Source organism: Phasianus colchicus, chromosome 1 (assembly GCF_987193195.1).
Source record: "Phasianus colchicus chromosome 1, bPhaCol1.hap1.1, whole genome shotgun sequence".
Lineage (NCBI taxonomy): Eukaryota > Metazoa > Chordata > Aves > Galliformes > Phasianidae > Phasianus > Phasianus colchicus.
Genome location: NC_143436.1, coordinates 137,895,293 through 137,917,058, shown reverse-complemented (window position 1 = coordinate 137,917,058; position 21,766 = coordinate 137,895,293). Strand labels below are relative to the sequence as shown.

Sequence of the window (21,766 nt, the reverse complement as noted above, 5' to 3'; positions counted from 1 at the left end):
CAGATGTAGAGCAGTCAGGTTGGCCAAAGACTAGGAAGAATTGCCAGATATATGGGTGAATGGAGCCAGGTGTGAGGATGCAACTGCCATTGGCAATGTCTTTCTAATTTGCTGCAAAAGCATTGATCCCTCTTCAATCAATGACCAAGAAGGAGCAGTAACATGCTTAACTCTGATAGCGTGCTGCATGGAAACCTCAGATATGTACTGAGCATAAACTGTTCAATTCAAAAGCAGACATATTTGCCTCTGGAGTGATGTGGAGCTGCCATTCTTATGACCTTAAACTATGCTCTTAGGAACAGCCTTGTGCCAATAGGGACAAAAACTAGAAGCAGTGCTTGAGGCAAAGCACGGGCACAAGCAGCTGCTGAAGAAAAGCCACCAAGCTGTCATACCAAGAGCTCCCAGACCAGGTCATGGCTCAGGGAACTGCCGGGAATGGAGTGACAAGCACTTTATAGCTCTCCTTCCATCCCAATATTTCATGTATCAAGGGAAAAGAAAAAGGAGGCACCTCTTTCTCTTGGGCACCTCTACTAAAAGAAAAGTATTTAGCATGGAAGGAGCATTCCTCTCTAAGTACTAGACTGGAGTCATGGCCATTATTTCTGTCCTCAAAGGGAAAGGCATACAGACCTTCCTCCTGGCCTAGAAAAAGAGAGAAAAGGGAGATGAGGAAAACATCACTGTAAATTCCTCACTCTGCTGCTGAAGTAGACACATATCAGAGGAAAGGAATCAAGGAGATCCCCAGCAAGAAACATATAATTGAACTTTTCTTGCTTCATGATGAACAGCTGTGAAGACAGGGTTTGAACCAGGAGTTCTTTCCCCATTTTTGCTTTCTTCTCAAGAAACAATAAAACAGGACAAAGTTTCCTCTTCCGTCAGTGTCCTCTCCTGAGAAGCACGGCAAGAGAACACCTCCAGCATGAGTCTACCACTGCTTGAGTGCTCTAGTGTGCCTCCTGCTTTGTCCCAAGGTTTCCAGAAAAATTCTGTTATGGAAAAATTCTATTAAGGAAACTTCTGTCATGAAATTTCCTGTCAATTTGATTCAATTGTGTCCAAGCAGATCGGAAAACTTCAAAGTCAGATTTAGAGCAGGACATTCCCTCCAGCCTTACTTAAACCAAGGGTAATACGATTAGCTTTGTTTACAGAATATCTAGTGCTGCTTTGTCATAAAATTACAGCTTAATAAAATAATCAGATAAATTGAGGGATGACCAGGAGGAAAAAGAGGTTGCTTGTACAAAGACCCGTGTTCCTCACCTCACTGTTTTGATGTGATGGTTTAGAGCACAATTCAACAGCAGCATCGCCCGAAGAGTATCTGTGGGGTGAGGCTGGTGCCCTGGTCATGCTTTCCTGAGTTGAGTGTGAGATGCCACCTGTCCTACTTTCCTATCTTCACACTTTCTGCCCTGTATCCACATGAATGCTCAGGTGCCTATGCAGTAAATGGGAGGATGGAATAGATAGGCCTGGAAACTAAAAAAAACAATGATGACTTAAATGAGTAGCTTTCAATGGGATGTGTTCCCCAGTCCATCTCAGCACACAGTCAGAAGTCTAGTAGTCCTGGAACAAGTAAAGCGACAGGAAAGTGGATGAGGCAAAGGCAGGACAATCAAAAGGCAAAGGCTGATGGCAGCCCTTGTTTTTGTCAGATTAAAATAGTGACAGCATCACACCCAAAAATGTTACAGCAGAACTTAAAATAAACAATGACAGATCTATTTCGTAAAGGAAAGAAGTAAGCAAAATCAAAAACTTGCATGCAATTTCTTCTAAAGGATAGGCTACATATAAAGAGATGAGCCTTCAATAAACCTGCATTCTGCAAAAAATGAGGAAAAGATGGACATCCCCAAATTAATCCAGCTCTTTCCCTCTGTTTCTGATTATTGTTTTTAATTTGCTTGTACATATCCCTCCTCTAGTCTTGTGAACTTAGTATTCTCAATATTCAGCACTAATACCTAACAAAATGTTAGGGGATTTGAGACTTAACATCTGGTTTTGGCACAGCTAATGATATTTTTCAGGCTAAAAATCAAATTCATATGTTATATTTGTTGCTTGAAGCAAATATTCAGCACACATATGCACTCCCATGTCTCTACACATAGTATGATAGTTGGAGCATTGAAGGAGTTGAAAAAGAAGGTAAAAAAAGAGGAGTTGAAAAAAGAGATAAAAACACTTCATAGCTTCATCATTTTAGCAAACTAATATATTGAAACTAATACTCCCTGAAAGTTTACAGGGTCAAGCTTAATCAAATATTGTGGCTTGCCAGCAGGGGAGAATATTTATGTAAGATGCTCTCTTCAGAAAGCAGAGACAAGAGGTGGCCCTAGATGGCACCTCCCAGGGTATCATTTATAGTTTCACTGACACCAGCTGTCCATCCTGTCCCTCTCTGATGGAGGTAATCACACCCATCATAGGCATAGCAAAGGATAATGTATGCCTCCAGCTCTTCCAGCCTTTCATAGGGTGACATTTTAACACTGGATCCACTTTCTTTTGACCACTGCCACAGCTGGCACATGGACAAATTATTCTCTCTGCTCAGCAGGCTGTTGCTGCCAGTAAAGGAGCAGAAGAGACAGACACTAGGCTAGGGCTCTCTCCAAACTCTCACACTCTCCCTTTGTGGCTACATTTGGATCACTGATCTGCAGCTGCAGAGCTTTGCATTGCAAGGAAAACTCCCCAGGAAGGAAGCTAATTAAGATGTGCAATACACACTAATAGCAACAGCAGGAAATGAAGTGAAGAATGTGTGAGAAATAACGAAGTCCTTTAGGATTTTCTTTTTCATTAACTGCTAGACAAATCATGTCTCTGTTGACATATATCTTCTTAATATATGTTCATGCATTAGCTCTAGGTAAGTGAGACTGTAAGAGATTTTCTTTTCAAAAGGAAAAAGATGTCAAGAATTCAGCACTGCTGAAGTGATCTTTAGAAGCTGTCAGAGGCGATCAATGACTGGAAGAGACAAAAGCCCATTCCCGTGCCTTCCCTACAGAATGCAAGTTTCTGACAGTGTGCTGTTGGGCCACCTCAGGACTTGGGGCAGTGGGTATGCTCCATGGGAGACAGCATAGACACCCATGGAAACCTGCACTGTTTTTAAAATGTTTCACTCCAATGGTTGGGCGTTATGAGCACTGCTGAGAAGTCCAAAATAGTTAACATAAAACATACAGGCAGAACCTAACCTTAAGTTATATGCCATCTATTTAACTGGTTTTCCAGAAGGCCAAAGGTATGGATCCTTTGCTGTAAGTAATTTTCCACTGGAACCATTGTAGGATCCCAGGAACATTTACTTTTTGTATGGAGCAGCCTCAGCTGTTCCAGAAGCAGAATGAGGGAAAGATGGCTAGTAAAAGGTCCATCTATGCTCTCCCCAAATTTACTGTACATTTGTCTCAGCACTGTCAAAAGGTTATACATTCAGTTATCAGAGATGGTTAAGAGCTGTAAGAGATGTGATTGAACATCTTGTTGTTTCAGAAATATACAGAAGCCTTAACATTACCTAACAATATCAGAGCAAACACGATAGCTATTTGACAGGTACTTTTAGAAATTGATAAACATTGTCTACAGCACAAAAGAACAGATTTGAACATAGATAATGGTGGGTTGTATGTGCAGTAAATATGGCAGGCCTTTCCCTGGCATTCTCAGCAAAGTACAGATCTCCAGCCTGAGCCACCACAGAAGATGGAGCCCAGGAGTAACCCTCCAGTTGTCTTAGGCCAGAGCTGTCACCCCTGCCTTTCCCTCTTAGTCAATGAATAGGAACAGGCTCTCCCACAAGGAGGTGACATATTTTTGATTTCTCCATTAAGCGGCAGTACTTGTTTCTTTCAATATGAGCAATTGGTTGTCTCACTCAGTGGTAAGGGGAAATCCGGATGATCAGCTCGGATGCAGAGAACTACTTACTGATCAAATGAACTGTACTTAGAGACCTACAGGGGACTGGCTTTAAACAAAAAGAGGGGAGACTTAGGTTAGATGTTAGGCGGAAATTCTTTGCTCAGAGGGTGGTGAGGCACTTGCATAAGCTGCCTTGGGAAGCTGTGGTGCCCCATCTCTGAGGGTGTTCAAGGCCAGTAGGTAGGGCCCTGGGCAGCCTCATCTGGTGGGTGGCAGCCCTGGCCACAGCAGAGGCTGGGACTAGATTTTCTTTAAGTTTCCTTCCAGCCGAAGCCATTCCATGATTTCAGATGATCTGCAAGAGTGCTTCCCATTCCAGAGGTGGTATTGGAGGCAGAACTGCCGTTCTGTTCTTGTTCTGCTGCTGTATAGCGTGACTCACCAGCATGACTGGGCTTCAGCATGACTCTTCTCTTACAATGTAACTGAAAACATACAAGTTTAAAACAGGGAGAAAAAAAGGAAGAAAGGACTGCAAGTGAAAGGAAACATTAAAATGGATGAAAAATATCAGTAAGAGGAAACACTTTGCGTAGAGATATTGTTCTCCACCCAGGGAACACAGTGGTTTGTAACCACCAGTTTTGTAACACAAGCTACTCTAGCAGCACACTAACAGAATAACATCCATTTTGAGGCAGAAAACAAAATCCTGTGTGGAAACAGTGCAACATGACAGAACAGTACCCAGGACTGAAAAACACATATTCAAGCATCAGCACAGTTCAGGAGAATTGGAAGAAAAGGGAGGGTTGATGAGTCTGTATGCTGAAAGCACATGTAAAACACAGCAGGTGAGTTCCCAGTCTTCTAGCTTTGGGGAAGAACAGTAAACATGATTTTGCAGGAGAAATTCTGGAAGTCCACAGTCCTATGGCTAGAGACAGAGATCTTGTTATCACATCTAGAGAATCAGTCCATCATACTTAGGCATCTAATTTGCACTTCCAATTTTTGTACCTAGTAGGCAGCACTTCAAAAATGCCCCATATAGGCATCAAAATGATACATATACCTTTAAAAGACTCAGAAAATGATCATATTCACCAAGGTTGTATGCTAAGGTTAGAAGGACTGGAAGCTGCCTATAAATAACTCTGGAAAGTTATTTTTGCAAAATAAAATCAAGGAAATTCAGATATTAATGTGGTGAGTGAGGAAGATGTTTCTGATTGTGACAACTTCTAGTTCAACAGTTCCTGAAACCATAAGAGATGGTAATACTTTATATGTGGTTTTGATGAGTAGGAAGATTGGTCACAGCATATAAATGTGAACAACTTAATAATGAGTTCATTTGTGTGCAAGTAGGCAGAAGGACAAGCAACAGAAGACCTGTAACTATAACTATCAATTTCCAACAGGCATTTTTTCATAACCTAGGGCTATGTCTAAATTTATGTGCGGGCTCTCAGCAAGGCTCACCACAGGTCTCATGACTGTCTGGGTTGGAGGATGACTCAAAGGTGACAGTGCTCCCACCCACATCGGCACGCAGGCTTCCTCTTTGTGGCACCCACTCAAGATGAACTTTTGATGTAGGAGGAACTCATGCAGAAAGCAGAAGGCAATCCTGGATCAACTTGTCCAGAAATAGCCTAAGGGGAGTAAGAGATTAAAAAACGTCTACCGAGCTGAGAAGCTCAGCTAATATGATGTAGGGGGATCTGGGCATTTAATTCCAATGGTGACAATCCCAGCTCAATTTTGTATCCTGAAGATGGAGGAAAATCTGATAGAATATGCACGAATAATCACCTCATGAACGATGCTAGAAACTATCAGAGTATTTAAATGATTTAAAGATTAAGAAAAACAGGAAAACAAAATGATTGCCCAGAGTCAGAGTAGTACACATTTTACATTGGATATTAAAACAAAGAGCAAAAAGTTGTTTATTTACATAACTATAAGGGAAAAGAAGACAGTGAGCTGTTATGCCGAAAAGGTGAGACAGAGATTATAAAATAATGCATGTATGACTCCCAAACTAGGGAAGTTCCTACTCCAGCAGCCATACAAGATGCAAATACACTGACCATTGTGAAGAAAATTCTTCACTGGCTTACAGAAGAACAGTATATTACTGTTGTGCACAATAGATGGAGCCTGCTTAGGAAGAATGACTGCCCTTTAGTAATAAATATGTATTTAGAGTGTCAACCTGCCTAAGAACCAAGAAATCCCAGGTCTGTGGCCATAGCTTTCATTTTGGGCTTTCAAATCTCATCTGGAAAACACAAAAGTTTCTGTCAGCAACACATCCAGAACAAGATGGGAAGGGTGGTGCATGGTCTATACATTTATATGCACTAAAGAGATTGCAAATGGTAAAAGCAGTGAAAACAATTCACTGAGAAGATGTATGTATTCCAGAAATGTGCAACAGACACCCGAAGTTTCCCTTAACAAACAGCAGCACATTTGAATGTTTAATCTCCTTTTTCCCTTCTGACTGCTAATACTCTTAACTTTGCTGACTGGCATCATAGTTATTTGAAGTTATTTAAATTATTTTACTTTGTATGTACGTGACAGCACTTTAAATCAGTAAGTTTTATCCACTGATTGATGCGGAAGTAGTAGTAAGTGTATAGGTTCTTCCTGAGGTCTGTCTTGCAGCTTGTAACACAACTTCTGCACTTTTAAGCTAGAATGTGAAACACAGCAATTACATTTTATACTCCATTCACGCAGAAATTTGATACCAGAAAATATCCTGCAATATTCAACCATCTTCTATGCAAGGGGAAATGAAGTAGCACTAACTTTTTAGAAACCATGAAGGTGCAGGAATTAGAGTCCTAAAACAATGTAACAAAATCTGAAAATGCATATCAATAAAGCTTTTCAGTAGAAATTAGCCAAACACCTCCTAGAGCTTACATTACTGCCAGCTTTACAAGGTTCTTATTCCATCTTTAGCTGACACACAAAGGGAGAGAGAAAAGAAAAGAAATCAATTCAGATGTTAATGGGTATAATTCTTAACTCATCAGTGTTACACCTACTTACTATTGGGATGAGTTTGCTCCTCTGAGATTTAGTAAGTCAGCTTTTCTAAAATCATCTATGGTTTCATTTTATCCACTTCTAAAAAGCCTCAATTTTGACTAGCATTAAATGACAATAGAACGGCTAAAAATTTTGGCAGTCCTTAAAAACAGGTAAGGCAGGGTTTTTTGATAGGGTACCAAACAAACCTTACTATTGAATGATCCCTTGTTTAGAAGGATGTCATAAAAGGGACTGTGAAAGGCACAGATTTGCTCCAAAGAGGAAACATATCTTTAAATGATTGATCAGGCTTCAAGGTTGAATTCACTGTGGGAGTCTCATAGGGGTCCATCTGTCCTGCAGCTGCAGGAGGAACAGAACAGGTTGAGGAGAGGGAAAACACAGACAAGAAGTATCTTGAGTGATATTTGGATATTTCGACCTCAAATGGGAATCTGTATATAGAGAAAATTTTTTTCCAAAATTCACCATCTGGACAGAACGTCAGACTGTGGGACACAGCACCAGGAAAACACTGAACAATCTCAAAGCGAAGCAAAGCTTAGGTTGGGCTGTGGGAAAGGCTTTGCTTTTTTCAGACCGGCTCTCTGCATCTCTTCCTGGAACACGTGGTTTTCACATTAACTTAATGCACACACACACAGGTGTGCTACCTCCTAGCCCTTTGCATTCATCTGGTGGCTAATTAAGGGCTGCCCTCAGCAAAACAAGTAGTTATACAGCTAAGGACAAATTCTGCTGGAAAGATGGGTCTCTCTGACACTATGCAATGCTCATAGGCTGGGATCCTGGCAAATGTTCTTGGGTATGGGGTAAGCTGTTTTAAGGTGGTTGGTAGATTCAGTGCTACAGTACAAAGCTGTTATATGCGGTGATCAGTGCTGCAAAGTTAATTCTGGAATGAAAAATCATTGTTTTAATTAAGATATGCATTTGGCTTTGGATTATTTTTTTTTTTCCTTCTGGCTGCACTCTTTCTAAACACAGACTCCCAAGATTTTTTTTCCCCAGGTCACGAGGGAGTCTTCTAAATCCACACTGCAAGGCATGGAGACCATCAGGTCTGCAGTTCTACTGCTCTTACTTTCTTCAAGATCTCCTTTTTACCTTTTCTTCATTCTGACTGTTGAGAACAGAAGAAGATCCCCATTACTCTGCTTCGCTGCTCTGTAAAAAGACTTTTAAAACTCCTAATATGACTTAATCACAGTTTTCAGTGCCCCTGCTGCCATAAAACATTATTACAATGGGCTGGCACTTCATCAATTGTAATGTGCTGATGTTACAGTCACAGCCGCGCTCCTCGTAATTGCCCTGCTCCACCACAGACTCGAAAGGCTTCTTGATCATGGGGAATGCCTCTCTGCTCTAGGGCTGCAGGCTGGGTTCCTGGTCTAACAGCTCTGCTTTCTGTAGTTTCTGACCATCAAAGCAGGATTCAGACCTTCCAATATTCGACACACTGTTGCCCTCAAGTTTCATTCCTGCACACCTATATCTATTAGAACACACTATAATCTTCATTATTCTCAATTTTATACGAAGCAGCACTATACTTATAACTTCCAAGCAGAGATAATAGCAGTTATTAAGAATGAAAGAGCTGGCTCAAAGACGGTAAAATAAAAGAAATCCAGTTAGGGCTTTGAATTCCTTACAAGTCCTAAACACTTCACAGCAAGAATAGGACTGCAGACCATACAGATTATTAATAAGATGTTTATTTCCAGGCAAAAGGCACCTTGAGAATCAGTTTGATTGTGTTGTGGATTTTTTTCTGCTGATAAATTAAAACATAAATGATCAGCACAAAAGACTTCTACTGGAGATGAAGTATGACAATAAATAATTTAAAAAAAGGTGTCAACTTCCTTTGACAACATATTGTGTGTGACTCACTCTGTAAAAGTCACCATTGTGAACTGTGAATAAATATAACTCATACTATTGTAGCTTCTGTGGTTTGGGACAGAGATGACACTACAAAGCTGGGAAAAAGCCTCTCTGCAGGAAGCTCTCAGGCACAGCAGGCATACAAGCACCTGTGCTGGACACTGAAGGAATAAAGCATAAAAAAATGTCATGTTACGCTGTACATCTGGACAACCACACGTCATGTTGAGATAACAGACCTTCTAGAACACTGCGGGATATCTTCCTCTAGTATTCTGTGGCGCTGCTTTTTGACACTATAGTCTTATTCTGGAAGTTGCCCTCACAAACAGAAATTCAGAATCCTTGAGCCGTCAGCTTGTTTTGTAGCACAGCTCTGGCTGCTGTAGTGAGAGCCTTGTTTGGTCTGTGGGAGCAGCTGGGGACATTAGAGCCTGACATTAGAGATGGACTCTGGGTTGGGATTTGCTCCATCCACAGCTTTGGGTGGCATGCAAAATCCTACACACTTGAGCTGATCGGCTCACACAAGTGAAAGGCTACTGTGCGAGTTTAGCTTTGCTTATTCTGCACATTTTGCCAAGATTCTGAAAACCACTTAATGGACTTGGACAGGCTCGAGGAGTGTTTTTAGATGGAAGTACTACTTGTTTAATGGATTTATTTTATAAACATTGGCACCGAGACTTTCAAAAATTCATTGGGATTTGGCCTGCTGATTCCTCCTAATTTTTAATGTAAAGTAACACATGAACCTGGCAACAGTGAGATAACTATAAAACTCCAATAGCTGCATAAGCACATTTCATACTCAGAAAAAGGCCCCCATCCACTGGGACGTGGATGAAATAAGTGGTTGATGTTCACGACTGGAGGATCATTTCCCTCTGGCTTTACAAACCATGGCACACGTATTACATCCACGGTATCAAAGTGTCTCATTTGAAAATGCCCTTCACATCTTCTGATTTCAAATTTATGTGGATAAATTATGTGTGTGCATAAAAGTACATAGTTGTACATTTTTTTATATATGTGTGTGTCTGCATATGAACGTATACGCACATACACATTCCTACACATGTCCTTCTCCCTGAGTGCTGGATGCCTGGATGTTGGTATTTCTTTAGAAACTTCCAATATTGATTTTCTGACTCTACACAACCATGCTTCTTATTCCTCCGTGGTTGTCTGGGGCACACTTATTTAGTGCACTGTGAACTTCACTGAGACTACACTGCACTTCTTCCCAACGGGCTGCTCAGCTGAGGCTTTGAGCTTTTCATCCTACAGGAGCAGTAATTAAAGAGAACAGATACCTAGGGGTGGGAGAGGGATAAGGATAGTGGATGGTGAGTAGGTAGTGCAAGCACTTGCAGCCTGCAGGTGAGACTAGAGCTGTGGAAAGGTGGCAGGGTGTAACCGTAGCTGGCTGGCTGAGGTTCCCTATTCACTCTTTCCATAGCAAAATTCAGGACAGTCACTTTACACCCCTAGAGGCATGAAAGACAATAAGAAAAAAAGATGAAACCTGGGAGAAATCCTAGTTGTCTTTTTAATCACAACAAACTGAAAAGGTCTTTACATGCTCAGAATAGAAGAAATCTAGTCATTAACTTATGGGCAGCAGCTGGTTTTCCAATAACGGCTCCTACACATTCTGGTTTTAATATCATTGTTCTTGTCAACTGTGGGAATGCAATGTGTATTAATGATGGCTTATTCCAAATTGGTCATTGTTGGAGTTAATAATTAGGTACTCAGGCACTAATTATCTCTGTTTTGTCTCAAGCCATTAACTAAGAAATCTGGAGAAGTAATTTGGGATGCAGGCATCAGAGCTGCATGCAGTACGGCTTGGGTGGGCTCTGTTGTGCCTGCATATGAAATACTTCACCCTGGAGAGAAGCAACAGCCTACACCAATGCTGCTGGGTGGCTTTAGGATCATCGAGCATCCAGTGGGGAATGGCAGCACCTACCCATCAGCTCTTTGCACCTCTGGTTCATCCATGAGGGAGGAAAGCTCCCCACAGGTGCTTGGAGAAGGCAGACCAGCTCCAACAGGGCCACAATAAGGGCACTCTGAACTTCTTCCTTGAGGAGCCTCTAACTGAATGGGCATAAGCAGGAGAGCACATGGCAGTGGGAAGAGGACATGAGGTCCAAGTGTTTAAGCCAAAAGAAGTCTCACGTGAAAATGACTTATGGAAAATGCTCAGGACAAAGAATTCTCTCTCCCAGAGACTTCAAACACAACTTAACTCCGGAAGATGGGTTTATGACCAGACTCTACTGGGGTTCCCTAGGGCTCCATTTTAAGGCCAGTTCTCTTAGTGTTTTTATAAATGATGTGGACATAGGACTTGAGTGGATACCAAGTAATTTTGCAGACAAGACTAGATTAGGAGGAGCTGCTGACCCCTTTGAGAATGGAGAGGCCTTGCAGAATGATCTTGACAAACCTGAAGGCAACCACCAACTGTGTAAGCAAGGGATGAGAGGCTGGAGAGCAGCCCCACACAAAAGGATCTGGGGATTCTGGCTGACGGTTACCTGAATGTGAGCCAGCATTGTGCCCTGGCAGCCAAAGGCCAACCATACCCTGAGGTGCACCAGACCCAGCACTGCCACTGGGTGACGGGAGCAGCTGTCCTGCTCTGCTCTGTGTGTGCTGCCTCACCTCCAGCACTGCGTGTGGTGTGGGTGCTACAACATAAGGGCATAACGCTGTTAGAGTGTCCAAAAAAGGACTGTGAAAGTGCGGAAGGGTCTGTAGGGCAAGGTGTGTGAGGAGCGGCTGAGGCCCCTCGTTGTGCTCAGCGCAGAGCAGAGGAGCTGAGGGGAGGCCTGATGGCGGCTGCAGCTCCTCACAGGGAGCGGAGGGGCAGCGCTGAGCTCTGCTCTGTGTGACAGCGACAGGGCCCGAGGGAACGGCATGGAGCTGTCAGGGGAGGGCAGCTGGGGGTCAGGGAAAGGGGCTGCACCACAGGGCAGTGGGCATGGAACAGGATGCCAAGGGTCATGGTCCCAGTCTCAAGGAGCATTTGGACATTCCAAAGAGTGTTCAAATTTTGGGTGGTCCCATGTAGAGCCAGCAATAGGACTTGATGATCCTTGTAGCTCTCATCCTACTCAGGATATTCTGTGATTCTAAGACATCCTGCTAAAATAACTACACAGATCCTACCAAAAAACAAACAAACAAAAAAAAACCCAAACACTTGTGGCACTCCCAAAGCCCTCTGAAGGGCTCTGAGGCACAGCCAAGCTATTGATCTACCTCCCACCTGCCAGCAGCCCCTCTCCTTTGGTGCATACAAGATGTCCGGTTGTAGTCCCTTCCACATTACCCATATGAACTGAAGAGATTACACCAGGAATGCTAAAACTTTAGCAGTTCCTGGCATGCATTTTGCTGGCTGATTCAAATTGAACTGACCAAGGTAAGAATGTATACTCAGTGCCTTAGGGCAAAACAACAGAACTTCCTTTTTCAGTTATTCTGGTATATTTTGTTCCTCTCATTCAAAATTTTCCAAGGTTAGCCTGCCCTTGTCAGTGCGAAAATAAATGCGGGACATTCACAGAACCACACACCTCCATCTGTCATGGACTTACCTCAACATAGAGGATAGGGAAAATACCAATCTTGTCGCCCAGCATTCCTTCTGCCCAGTTGTCATCTACCCTCCTGATGACCGTCAAAATTTCATCCTAAAACCAGAGAGACACAGAATATGCCATCAGATTTTTCCACTATACAGAGTTATCCACATGACAGCTTAGGGAGACAGCATATGAAGAAGGCCATAAGCCACGTACAAATGTTCCCTCAGTCCTGGGCCCAGCATCCAATGGCAACCAGACTACACTGCCAACACACTGAATGTAAGCTTTCCTTTAAAAAAAAAACCAACAAAAAAAACCCCAGCAAAACAGGAGACGGAAGTGCAAAGCAGGTAAAGCAGAAAAGATAACAATAAAAAACAAGTTGCATTCAGCTGGATCAGCTTCAGTTTAGATGCAAGTTAGTTTTGTGAAACCAATGACACTGTAATACCACAGTTAATCTAAGCCATCTTGCAAAAAAACCCAGCTAAAGATGACCTTCTTCTATCATTATAAAGCAGAGATTAAGAAAAGTAAAGGTAAGAAAGATTTACAGTGTTACAAGCTTTTTCTGATAGATTAAAACCTAAAGCATGCTAGTCATTACAAAAGCTCATATGACTAGAAACAAACTCTAAGTGTTTCTGAGCAGTTTAGCTCAATGTTAGATCTGTGGTGTGTACTGTGGTGTCACAGCTGTGTACTGGGTTTACAATCCCTAGCCAGGCCCTGCCCCAGCACCACTTCAGCAACTGCTGCTGAAGGCAGCTGCTGCTGAATCCAGATCCCACTGAAGCTTTCCTGCAACTGCAAGAAAGAAGTGGGCTGAGAGAATCTGTGAAGCCAAGTTTGCCAATATGTCAGTCCTCTCATGGCATCCAAGCTTCCTCTGTTCCCATGCAGAAATCTGTAAGAAAGAAGATAACGTCTTCCTCCAGAAAGCTGAGATAGAGTTCTCTGTCAATCTCACTTTATTTTCACCACTTTCAACACTTTAGGAAAACAAAAGTGTATATATGCATATGGTATACAACTCTCTATGTAACAAGCTATCTATATTAACTGTCCAGGTGAGAGGAGATATTTTTTTTTGCAGTTAGATCTCAAATAGGATAAACTAATTCCTAACCCAGGCTGTTCAAACTACAGATTGAAATTGAAAGAAAATGACCAGAACAGTGATGGACATGTTGTGCTGTTCTCAACGTGTGCATTGTGAACATGTGCACATCCAAATAGTTTAAATGTTTCCTCTGAATTATTCATCTGAACAATCCATTAGGGGAAAGCTAAGAGAAACAGCCACACACTGAATCTTTCAGCTATTTATTACAGCTGGAAGGATGCAAAAAGAATTTGTGCATTTAATTTCCTGAAGAAAAGGATAGTGTTCCCTTCCAAAGCTGTGTCTGCATGGACCATTTTTGATCTGTGTAAAGAACTGACAATTATGTGTCTCTGCAAAGTTTCCACATGCTCTTACAAAAGACCGATTATCATAAATCTAGGTAAAGAGGGTAAACGTGGAAAATAGAAGACTTCACTGCTTCAAGAAGCTGCTGTATCTGTTCCTACTTCCTACATTTTTTATCTATTTTCTCCAAAGACTTTTTACAAAACACAGTGTGTGATGAGCCTACATTTTTTGTTACATGCTTACGTATACATTCACGTGTCTTCTATGCTGCATATATACACATGCACACCTAAGAAAATGGGAAAAAAACTTTTGAACTATAAAACCCCATAAACCCTTGACTAGATTTTATACTGAAGGAGCTGTGCAGTCTCCATCCCAGGGGCAGGCTGGACAGGCACATGGCAGGAGAAGTGGATCCTGCGCTGGTCCTGCTCAAGGATGGGGCAGGGAACAGGTGAGCCTTGAAGATCCCTTCCAGCTTTGATTTCTACAGACTTATGAAATCTGGAAGCATTTCTATTCACTGATTTTAGTTCAGCTCTGCCAAGTTTGGCTGTCAAATGTGGCCACATATGAGAAAATCAGATCGTTTCACATAATGAGATATGCTGACTTTCAGAATGTGCATCTTTGAGGGAGAGCAAAGTGCAAATCCTCAGGAATGCTTTCCATTACAGAATTCATTTTCAGAAGGGTGCTAAAAATCTCCAGGAATTACAGCAAAGCCTGAAACATCTCTTGACATTCTTTGTTAATAGAAAGCTTCTTTGAATTCAGAGCCCACTACATCATTCTACACACTGGGCTGGCAAAAGCTTTGACATTAAAATAGCTCATGTCTTAAATTAGTTGGATAGCTGTGATACCTATAAATTCTTCGAAAGATTCCCAAAAGTATCATGAATAGTAGAGAACCACAGATCTTTTGGTGTATCACTTAAACTTTCTGAACCTCACTATTTCACATACACTAAATTGATTTCCAGGCAGCATTAAGTGAATCCAAGCTTGAAGTCTCATTTCAAAAGCCAATGGTATCCATTGTAGGCTGACAAAGACACGTTGTGCTCTTTCTGTGTCTGTTGCTAAGGTCTCTAATTATTTGCTCCCCTATTACCTGTTGAAGTCTCTCCTTATTCACCAGCATGGGGCAGCCTTGTTCTAGCCAGGTGTGTAGGACCTATGCTGCCAGTTTATAACCACTATCAGAAAATAAGTAAAAGATAAACCATGAAAAAAGCAATCTGATTGATGGCAAAATGAACCCTTTTGCTGAGGAAACAGCACAAAATTGTGTCCAATAATAGTCATGACTCACAGCTTGATTTTTACTCTACTCATTAATGGCCACTAACAAAGCAACATCAAGCAGATGCGCCTGCTATTCTGCAAAATAACAGCTCCATCTCCAGCTGCAGGGAGATCCTAGCACTGGCAGGATGGAAGCAAGCATCTCTGTTGACAGCTAGAGCATGGCAATCTCTCTCAAAAGCAAAGACTGCCAGTGCTGAGTGCAGACAGTCCTGGGATGCAGACAGGCACCAGTACAGCATGTTATGGCTTCAGGATTGGCACAAAACTTGTTAAACATTGATGTGGGCTGGGAGAGAAAATGATGGGAAAGAAAATAAAGGAAATGGATGATGGGATTGGAAATGTGATGAGCAACGAAGTATGGGAAACAGTTGATGCTCTGGGAGGTTTGAAACTTATCTGCCACTGGGACTCAACCTCCAGAGGGCCACCTGACTCATGCATGCAAATGTGGTCAAACACCAGAATAGAACTGGGCTTAAGATGGACTCCATCTAAGGCTGAAGTAACTACACAGCCAGCCAGACAGCCATGTGATTACTCCAGATGTGTATTTCTGTAGCTGAAATCAGAGTCCTCTTGTATCAGAAATCCCAGCCCAAGGAAGGATGGGTCATTTTTTTGAAAGACATAGCAAGAGCACAGGCTCATACAGCAGTATCACCTAAGGAGACATTAGCAAACTGTGTTCAGTGAGCATATCCCAAAGCTGTGTAGCAGGATGCTCCATGCTGATATCAACCATGTTAGAGAGAATCAGGAGCTACTGGACTTAAACTGACTGAGGGATGCAGCCAGTCATTACAGAGAGCAATGTAATTGCTCAGTGGTGATTTGGCTGATCCCTGCTAATCACTGAGGAAAATATATCTTAAGTTGTGTACCCAGGGTGATTTATTTTCTTATGGTTCCTGCAAAGGCAGGACCCTCTGCTTTTACCTAAGGCAAATCAGGGAGGAGGAGTTAGGGAACTAGTGCATATGCGTAAGAGAATGGCAGGTTTGTTGCCCTGGATGCTCAGGAGGCAGGTTAGTCTGTCCCTCCCAGTTTTACACATACAGCAACACATAAAAAACTATTATCATTGATTTATCTTTGGCCTTTTCTCTGTAGAGTGTTCTGCAGATAGAAGATGGAAACAGGTAAATGGCAGAAGCCCTGTGAGGATCAGAGTATGGCATACTTCACTTCCTTGCACTCCATCTCTGGAACAACAGAACATCTTAGTGTTGAAAAAAAAACTCCTGAGAGTAAAGCCCAAGTATCTTTCCTTTGTTTTCTTTTATTGCAAACAACAAATATCCTAACTGCATGGTAACAGAGATGATGGGGAAAAGCAAAGTCCTGCAAACAAGTAACAAAACATAATAACACAGACGATCTCTATGTTTGTTTTGTCTTCTGGTAGTTTCTGCTAAGAAGAAATTTCTCCTTTATTATATGTTTATAAATAAGATCCAATTATAAAAGTCTGGTAGCATTAAATTATAGTTGGGACACAAATAGATTGTGCTAGTTTGTATGAATAGTGTGTTGATGCAACTGTTCTACCTGAGAAAAGAGGAAATAGTGTAGATGAAATTGAGATCCAGCATCCTCACAGCCAAACTGGGACACTCAAAAGATGACTGCTACTCTGAGTGAGTGCCAAATCACATCTGCAGCAACCAGTTGCCCGTGACTATGCAGAGGAACTGGCTGCATCAGCAGATGATCTAAAATCTGAGCTAAACAGGAACCTTCATCAGAGCAGGTGACAGCTAAAATTAGCATTGGGAAATGCGATGAAAACATGATGATAAAGTCGCAAGATGAAAAATAGATTATTCACTGTCAGAGAGAACAATAGGCAAGACATAAAAACAGTTACAAGGTGACAGTGCGCATAGTGGAAGGAACTAAAGAAGAAAACAGCAGCAGAAGTGAAACCAAACCCTCTCTGGGGAAAAAACAGGCACCAGGGATAAAAGGATGCAGAGAGGAACAAGAGGGGTAAGAAAAGGAAAACTGAGAGATTGAGACCAGAGCTACACAGCAGAAAGAAATGCTTATGGGAATGGACAGCCAAGAAAATGAGAACTATCAGTATGCAAAAGCAGTTACTGTAAAGGGAGGATACTAATAAATGGCACCACATATACCAAACACAAAAGTACCTGAGACAGCACCCACTGGAACAAAAGAGACCACTGCCTGCCTTATCAAATGTGTTGCACCTATCAAGCAAGTGATGAATACCTTAGACAGATGAGGAAAATAAACCACTATTGTACCTCTACCTGGGCAGGGTGCCAACAAATCTGTCTCAGTATATTTGTACATATACAGTATCAATATATATAGTGTCTCAGAGGTAACTCCTGGCTTTGTTAGCGCACAGCTCCCTCCAAGCAGTGCATTCACTCAAGAGTTTCACAGCTCCAGTGAGGCTGTGTTGTCACAGGGTCTGCAGTGTTTGTAATCAAACACTTTGCTCTCTGCAGAGCAAAAATGCTTACAAATCTTTTGTTAAATAAGTATGAGAAAGTATATGTTCTAGGAAATTGCATTCTGCTGAGAAATGTGGCACAACTGAAAAAGATGTTACGTTTGGCGAGAAAATTATATGCTGCAAATAATCCATTGGGCTATAATAAGTAGCCTCCAAAGAGGAGGTCAGTAAAATCCTAGTGAAGGATATTTTTATCATCTATTTCATATTCATTTTCAGCATAACTGTTATTACTTTATGTGATACTGTAACAACCACAGACAGCTAAAATAAAATAGAAAACGACAATGAGCAGGTTCTCCGTGGCTTTCAGTGCTGTAAATTAACCTTAGGGGATATGCTTCATTTTACCATGGGTTTTCTTGATATCCATGAATCCCATCTGAGGTCAACACAAATTGCAAGGAAGGGATGAGTGAAGCAGAAAGCAGGAGGGGAGGTGGGGGAGAATGGGGAAACGTGGCATTTTAAACCCAAAGGAAATGACAATATCTCAATTTTCCCTAATCCCAAATGGAATTTATTAAACAATTCTGTCTTTAAAAAAAGCAATGACTTTGTTTTAAATGCCTGCTTTTAACATGTTTTTGTTATTAAAATAGGACATGTTGTGATAGCGTGTTTCAGTTGCTAACTGGGATACGATGCAATGAAACAAACATTTTAAAGCTCCATGGCATTTTTAAACAAAAAAAAACACAGAAACATCTGATTCAGTAAGGAACAGTAATGGACACATTTCCATTTCCTTTTTTTCTGAGATTTGGAAGTTCTTGCGTAACAATTTGATGCAGATGAAATATACATTTTTTAGAAAGAAAAGCATCGCCATGAAGTGCATATCTTCTTCTACTCGTTAAGTTGCACTGGCTTTATGCTAACTGCGCAGTACCTGCCATGAGTTATCCCAGTGGTCCATCCTTTAGACAAAAAGAGAGCAATTTCTCAAGGATGCTACCTTAGGACTTGGCTGGCGCACTGCAGGGGCAGCAACTGGGCTCTGTCCAATGGGAAGGAGGAGATGTCAGGAGACATTAATGTCTTTCAGCACAGGGGATGAGGGGGCACCCCACTTAGAGAAGGAAATCCAGGCACAGTTGCAAAAGGCACTTTCCAAACAGGTGTTTTTGTGTTTGTTTGTTTGTTTTTAGGAAAAAACATTATTCTCCTACCTTGGTGAAGGTCAGGCAATCCTTGTCTTGATCTTTATCCTTTATTTCAAAGTCATAAAGTGCTTTGCCCTGAGGTGGAGCTTGAGGGAGTGGCTTGATGCACTGGATGTAGCTGGCGGGGAAGAAGCCATGGTTGCCATTGAGCTCCCCGTGATACCAGTTCTCATCCACCTTCCGCCGCAGTATGATGATGTCCCCTTTGTTAAACTTGAGGTCTCCAGGCTCTTTTCCCTCATATGTGTAGAGAGCTTTGCCGTAGGGAAGCTGAGAAGCACTCTGGGAAAGCAAAATACACAACAGCATTAGGAAAATCCCAGCCAGAGCCAATTTCCTTTTTGAAGTCACCTGGAACTAGATGCAAAGTAATTGTCCATGACCACATAACCCCAATATGCAACGGCCTGCTACATGGCACAGGACCCTGAATCCTACACAAAAATGAGGATGTGAGTGGTAGTGGGATAGAGGAGGTAAATGTGCAACACCAGAGTCAGCAGTGTGGCAGCAGAGAGGTTCAGCAGAGCTCCTGGGGTCCAGCTGAAACCCACAGCACCTTCTGTCCACTGGCACAGCCTGCTCTAACAGCAGGAATCTGTGACTAAACGAGTAGAGCGTGGCACGGCTGAAGGTAAAGCATCAGACATTCTGACCTTTGGGACTGCTTTGGTTTCTGTGGTACAGCAAGATAAATGAAACAAAACCAGTTTGAAGATTCACATGATCTTAGAAGTTGGCAAATTAAAATTTTTTTTGTGGTGTTTGTTTGAGGAACTCCAAACATTTTTCAGTATGAAGCTTTTAGTTTAGCTTTTCATTCTGGAGCCAAATACCCTTCCTTCTTTCAAATCCCCAAGTCTCATGCTGTTCACTGAGGGCTACTGTAAACAGTTATAATATTCTTTGTTGCTTATGAATTAATGCCCCTGGGGAAAACCGGAATAGACAGAATGCGTCAAATCTTTCTTTTAGAACTAAAAAGAGCTCTGAGGCTTTGCTCTCATTAAAAGAAAGAAAGAAAGAGACTTAAAAAAAAATCACAGTGCAAGAGCAAAAAAAGCCTAAAATGTGAATAAATCAGTGTGTGATAGAAAACAGAAATCTATTCTGGTGGAAATTCCTTGATTGTGAAGAATTCACCCCAGGGATTGATTTGGCCTGGTGCAAGACTCCCTCACTCTGGCTGTGACATTTCTTTTGTGGCAGTGCAGCTTGCCCAGCCCGTGCCTTGCACCATTCCTTCATGGCACAGTGCAGGGAGCAGCTGTGGGGACAGGCAGCTCTGCAAGTGACCCATAGTGGGGGAAAGGTGCATCACTGTATTGCCCTATGACATTTCTCATTTTATTTAGCTTGATCCAAAAGCCAGTTTGCAAGACTCAGCCCAAATGTGTAGCATCATGTACTGCAGGGAACATAAAAGGGGGTATGTAAACAAATCCAAGACTCTCCTGTACTGAGGACACCCCATCTGGATGCAGTACTCTTGGTGAGGTCTCAGCAGTGCTGAGCAGAGGGGCAGGGTCACCTCCCTTCACCTGCTGATCACACTGCTTCTGATTCAGCCCAGGATATGGTTGGCTTTGTGGACTGCAAAGACACACTGTTGGCTATCTTCATACATGGGCATTAACCTGCTCATCTTGCTAGAACTGAATAGATGTACAAATCTTGGTAAGCATGTGAATGAAAAAACTCCTGCTTGCATCACACAGCAAAGGAGTCAGCAAAGCAGGCATTAGCTGTATAGCCCTAACACTGTGCTCCCTGCACAGGGATTTGATCTCTTTTGGATGAGTTGTCTCATTACCAGTTCAGTGTTTCTCCTTTTTTCCCTCCGTATTCTCCTTGGTTGTGCTGCGTATGAATGAAGGTACTTGAAAACCAGACTACTGGAAGCACCTTCAAACATAACAAAAAGTGCAAGAACACAGAAAATCAACAGCTAGCTAACAAAGCATACATAAAACAGACTCTGCCAAACTACTGGCAGCATCCCATTGATACACTTTTTTTCCAATGCCAGGACAGTGACACCAAAGTGACACCCTTGACACCAAAGCTTTGTTTCTCTTCCCAGTATTCTGAAGTTTGAGCACACAATACCACGTTAGGCAAAGCACGGACTGCATCACCTATTTTAAAAAATTATTAAGCTGGAAGAAAGGCTATGCAGCTTGGAGGAAATAAAAGATTTACTTCCTTAACTCACACTGGGAAAGACAATTAATCAAGTGTGGAGCATGACTTCTGCCAGGTGAGTGCTGAACCATTGCTGATCCAGGCACAAACCTGGCAAGCGTGCTCTGGATCACCTGCCTGAGATGGGGCCTTCCTATTCCTGACATCTTTGTAATGAATCAAGGTCAGGTCACTTTCTTTACTTTTTAATTTTTTTGCTCCCAAGCCTCATTTTTGCCTTGAATGGTACTAGAACCACAGAAAAAGAAATGGGGTTTTATGTGGTCTCACCAGTCATCAGCTCAGTTCTTACACAGTATGTGCTGGGCTTTTCCTATTAATTAATTGAGCTGGCTAGAAAATAATTCAGGTGCTTCTTTATTCCTTAATCTGATGAAAATACAGACTTTTAAGCAAAGCAAGCAAATTGTAGCACAACAGCTTGGATCTGAAATCTGGCATTGTTTTATCTGGAAACACTAACGGGGCGTTCCCAGGGAATTTGCAGTTCAGGTGCTTTGTGCTCCTGTTCTCTTTTTTGGGTCTTGTTACAGACCACATCATCTGGCTGGGGACTGTCCTGCTCACAGAACGTCTGCACAGAAGTATTGAAACTGCAATTACCACTGGCAAGGTGCTTCCAAAATGAAATGTTTCCATTACCACCTAAGAGCATTTCTCATTCTGAGCCACAGCTTGT

General features: G+C 42.1%; 1 protein-coding gene across 1 annotated transcript in view; it reads right to left on the bottom strand.

The window, feature by feature from the left end:
* Positions 1-21,766, bottom strand: part of SH3RF3 (SH3 domain containing ring finger 3) — a 237,272-nt gene that overhangs the window by 72,327 nt on the left and 143,179 nt on the right. Inside the window, exons 2-3 of the mRNA XM_031605134.2 lie at positions 18,889-19,164; positions 12,501-12,596 (exon numbers count right to left, since the gene is read on the bottom strand). Of these exons, the coding sequence (XP_031460994.2) occupies positions 12,501-12,596; positions 18,889-19,164 (372 nt within the window). The remainder of the gene's footprint in view (positions 1-12,500; positions 12,597-18,888; positions 19,165-21,766) is intronic.